The 5048-nt window shown below is 35.5% G+C and overlaps 1 protein-coding gene across 3 annotated transcripts in view; it reads right to left on the bottom strand.

Annotated features, from left to right (window-relative positions):
* AGTPBP1 (ATP/GTP binding protein 1) overlaps positions 1 to 5048 on the bottom strand; it is a 91126-nt gene that overhangs the window by 66945 nt on the left and 19133 nt on the right. For all 3 annotated transcript variants that reach the window (XM_032290789.1, XM_032290790.1, XM_032290791.1), the window contains one exon: positions 831 to 914. In XM_032290789.1, the coding sequence (XP_032146680.1) occupies positions 831 to 914 (84 nt within the window). The remainder of the gene's footprint in view (positions 1 to 830; positions 915 to 5048) is intronic.

Raw genomic sequence — 5048 nt, 5'->3', positions numbered from 1 at the left:
AAAAAAAAAAAAAAAAAAAAAAAAAAAAAAAAAAAACTGTTTTTTTCCCTCCACTTATGATTGGTAAGATGTAAAATTTAAAAATATTAGTATGTTGAGGGAGAGAAGAAAGCCACTGAGGGCTAATTGAATTTCTCATATGAGAAGGCAGGTGACTAAATAATAGTCAAACTTAATATTTGTAATTTTCATTTATTTACTTCTATTTAACTCCTAAAATGTGGTATCAGTGAACAATCCTAAATAGTAAATGACTAGCACAAAAAATGCATTCCAAAGATTGAGCAGACAACCTAAATGACTGAAGCCAATTATAAGCAGTGAGAGACAAGAGGGTATGGTGGGGACTGTGGAGAAGCATCAAGCAGATGCTCCTTTTAAAAAGATGGCAATTTGTTATCCTAATGAAATAAAGGCTGAGTATTGCAGGACAAGCCAGCATTTTATGTGAAATATCCACTCTCCTAAGTGAAAGTAATTTCAATTTTTTAAAAACAAAACATCACTGTGTAACCTTTACCTTAAGCCCATTAAAAATCTACCTAAAAACAAACAAAAGCTCATGATAGAGTTAAGTGAGTAAATGTGATTTACCATTACCATTATATCCCAAAGGATGAAAACCTAATAAGGAGAAACTAGTTAGAAATGAACTATATTTTTTATTTATTATTTTTAAAACTACCAACATTTTTCACAGAATATAATTTTTATCTTTTAGAAATAACACTAAAATTTTATATAAAAAGTTAAAACCAATAAAAGTTTATTAAAATCAAGACTTACTATTCAGGTTTTTATGAAAAAAAAGAAAAAAAGTCAAGACTTACTTTGGGTTATCTAAGTCATATACCACACGATCTATGATATCACTCTGATGTATTAGCCTTTCAATATCTTGAGCAATTTTTGTCCTGAAATCATAAAGGTTTAACCAAAATGTATTATTATACACTAATGTACAGCCTTCTCCAAAATAAATTTTGAATTTAAAAAGTGTATAAAAATTTCTTAAAATTAAAATGATCATTCTTCAATATATTTTGCATACCAAAAAATTAGCAGTACGTAACAAGACAAAAATCAGTATCAGAATTTGAGTTTTAGAAAATAACCACACAGAATACACCCATAAGTCCAATCATTAAAACAAACAAAAAAACAAAAAAAAACTTTGAATGTCTATTATGCCTTTCTACATAGAAATGGCAAGATTTCACTATCAAACCCTTGGGCAAATAATTTTGTATACATAATAGCAGCATTACTAGAAGGTATAAAGATCTGAAAAGCCAGAGATTATATAAGAAGAATAATTTTTTTTAAAACCACCTGGCTGGAATTTAGCTAAAATGCAGTTGGCAATCAGCCTGCATGTTCTATAGAATTTCTCTTTTGCGGTAGGAAAAGAAAGGTAGAGGGAAAGGAAACACCTGTTTGAGGGAGCAGAGGATGATTCCCTGAGTATGTAAAATTCTCTAGACTTGATCTCTGTCTCTGAATCAGTCCAATAAAATAAACAGTAACTAACTAGAAAATTCCTATAACCCTATCACTGTCCTAGAAGGCTAAGTCACCCTTAAAGAACCCACATTCTACTCCATCAATATTTAAGTGAAGGAAGACAACAATTGCCAAACTGTGTCAAAACAGGTGACACCAGCTGGGCTTGGTTGTTCACGCCTATAATTCCAGCACTTTGGGAGGCCAAGGACGAAGGAGCACGAGGTCAGGAGTTCAAGACCAGCCTGACCAACATAGTGAAGCCCTATCTCAATTAAAAAAAAAAAAAAAAAAAAAAAACAGGTAACACCAAAATGTGGATTTGGTTCCTAAAGCCAGATTGCCTAGAACTTCAGGTAGACTGGCCACAAAGCCCTACTAGTGTTAATACATAGCTACTTTTCATGTAAAACTTATTCTTAAAGAGGAAGGTGATTATATGCACTGATTTAAATTTCAAGTTTGTTCATTTCAGCTAAAGATAAGTAATGCAGATTAGAACTGTGGCTTATAGATTTATTGAGAGCAGGGTGAGAAAGTGTACCAAAATAGTTTATAAAAAAATCTCAAGAATGGATTAAACACTGACAGTCTTAAACTTCAGGCAAATCTGAAACTAGTCTCCTGCACAAAGACACTTTTCCATGATTAAAGGATATTAACTCTCACATAGTTTAGAAATATATCTAACAATAACAATTAGGGTAGATTCTTGGCTTAAATTCAAAATAAGCCAAGAACCTACCCTAATTGAAAACTTAAAAATTACCAGGAAAATATCAGAAGGTATGATAGTTAAACATATAAACAAAGGATACTAAAAAAGCAAGTATAAAGCTAAAACTCTTAATCTACTAATTAAGCAGTTAAGCACAATTTACTTTTAATTTTATCCTGCAAAAAATAACTCATTACTGATACAGTAGTCTATCAGAAAGAAAAGATCTAGTATCAAAAAATTAAGCTACACATTCTTGATTTAAGTTTAATATCATAACTTTAAAATGCCAATTCTAAAGAAGCAAGCTTTTTTAAAAGCTATCAGTTACAGTAATACATAAATAAATTCAGAATTTACATCAACCAGACTGTCAATAGTGAAGAAAATGGCACTTTTATATACTCAAAAATACCACACATAAAATTTAGTGTTCAAGTATGGGTGAATGACTAAATATATCTCTTTATCATAATAATTTATTTAATTAATAAAGTTGAAATATCCCACAAATATGTAAAAGTTAATATTCACAAAGGCTTGGTTTTTGTTTTTTTAGCAAAATAGTATGAGAAGGCTGGTTTTAGCAACTCAGTTCCATTCCATAGCAATGTTCCATAATGCAAAACAGTGTCAAAGAACATGGGCCCAACAGGGGCCAGCAGGTACGAGAACTGAGTGAGGCTGACAGGCAGAACTGTGGAAAACTGAGGATATAGCTTCTGTCTAAAAACAAGCTGCCTGCTACTAAGTAGGAAACAGATGTGAAAGTTATTGACAACCTTCAAGAAACACCAGAAACTTGGACTTCTTTGCGGATGTGGAATCTCCCAAATTTTAAATGCTGGCAATTGGTTTAAAAAAAAAAGCCACTCTGCAAATTAAGCCAAATCATGTGCAAGTTGAAAACAACCTATATGCCTCTGTTTGTAAACCTGTAACAGTGTATTTTTGGGGACATAATTGCCCATTTATATTAGACTACAACTAAGATACTTGAGGGAAATCTTTGCCCTGCCCTAAGCCCCTAGAAGGGGGGCCATGCACAGTGGCTCACGCCTGTAATCCCAGCACTTGGGAGACGAAGCGGGTGAGGTCAGGAGTTTGAGACCAGCCTGGTCAACATGGTGAAACCCAGTGTCTACTAAAAATACAAAAATTAGCTGGGTGTGGTGGCACACGTCTGTACTCCCAGCTACGCAGGAGGCTGAGGTATGAGAATCTATTTATTTATTTATTCATTTTTATTTTTTTATTTTTTGAGACAGAGTTTTGCTCTGTCACCCAGGCTGGAATGCAGTGGCATGACCACAGCTCACTGCAGCCTCTGCCTCCTGGGTTCAAGCAATGCTCCTCCCTCAGCCTCCTAAGTAGTTAGGACTATAGGCATGTGCCACCACACCCAGCTAATTTTTATATTTTTAATAGAAACAGGGTTTCATCATATTGGCCAGTCTGGTCTCAAACTCCTGACCTCAATTGATCCACCCACCTTGGCCTCCCAAAGTGCTGGGATTGAGGGGTGAGCCACCACACCAAGGCCCCAAGACCTATTTAAATACCCCTTAGCTTCAGATATCACCGCTGCAGGTCTTGACAGCTTATCTGATTAAGCAATCCAAACTCTCATTCCTGAGTGGTTCAGCCCCTGGGAATCATTCTCATTCCAGGGTGGCTGTGATATGGCCATTTACAGTTAAAATTGGGCAAGGGAGTAGAGGCCAATTACTGGATTGCCTGTGTTCCAAACACAGTCAACTCATTGCCATTGTGTAAAAACAACCCTATCTCTATTAGCTGATCTGGGTCAATCACTTGTGTCAAGATGGTAAGCCTTTCCCCTCACGTGCTGGTCCTAGATACAAGGAGTCCAGAGTACCCCATTGGCAACCACAGCTTGTTGTTATATTGTACCCTTGCTGTGTCCCCTGTGGTAAGACTGCACCCACTTAGGGAATGAGGACTTCTAACCCTGCAGAGCCCAGAGGTGGAGGCACAGAAAACAGAAAGTCCCTGGATGGATACTGGATGCTACACTAAATAGGGCCACTTCTGTTCCCACCTCCTAGTTCCCAGGCCTATGTACTCTTTCTACCAAACTCTGTAAACATTTCTAATTTAGTGTATGTACCGCATGCTGCAAGATGGCAACCCAACCATGCAGAGGATTTCCTGAGTTACAGCTTCGCCTGAGCCTTTTGAAGACCCCACTCCACGAGGCCAGCTGCCTCTGGATGGTGCCATCTGTAACATGGTAGATGCCCTGGCACAGGCCCACTCCCACACATCTTTCCCAGGGAAGTAAGTCCCCCATTCTGATGCTATGATGTGTGGGGTGACATATCAAGGGGCCAACCAGTGGCACTAAACATACACTAAGTAAAAATAATGAATTATATAAGATGCTACAGGTAAAAAACAAATAAATAAGATACAGTTATTTTCTCAAAGGAACTTATAGTCTAAGGAGAATCAAATACTCACAGCAAGTTCTTCCTTGTTCATTACATACTATACTTGTAACAAGGGATACAATTTTTTTTCAGATACTGATATAAGCCATTATCATAAAACCGTCACAAAAACCAGTCCAGATGCACCAAAAAAGGTATTTTTATATGACAAATATTAACTACTTGGCAATATTTAATATAATTTGTAATATCTAATCTTACTGGGCAATATTTAATAATCTAGTTACTGCTTTTATGAATTCCATATTTTTCTCTTATGTATTTCTAACTATTTTCTAATTAAAATATCAAATTTTACAAGATAATCTGTCCATATTGCTTTATAATGTATTTTTATTTTTTTAGTTTTTAAT

Source organism: Sapajus apella, unplaced genomic scaffold, assembly GCF_009761245.1.
Source record: "Sapajus apella isolate SASKATOON/1434 unplaced genomic scaffold, GSC_monkey_1.0 scaffold24, whole genome shotgun sequence".
NCBI lineage: Eukaryota > Metazoa > Chordata > Mammalia > Primates > Cebidae > Sapajus > Sapajus apella.
The sequence above is the reverse complement of the archived record's forward strand: the minus strand, read 5'-3'. Positions and strand labels throughout refer to the sequence as shown.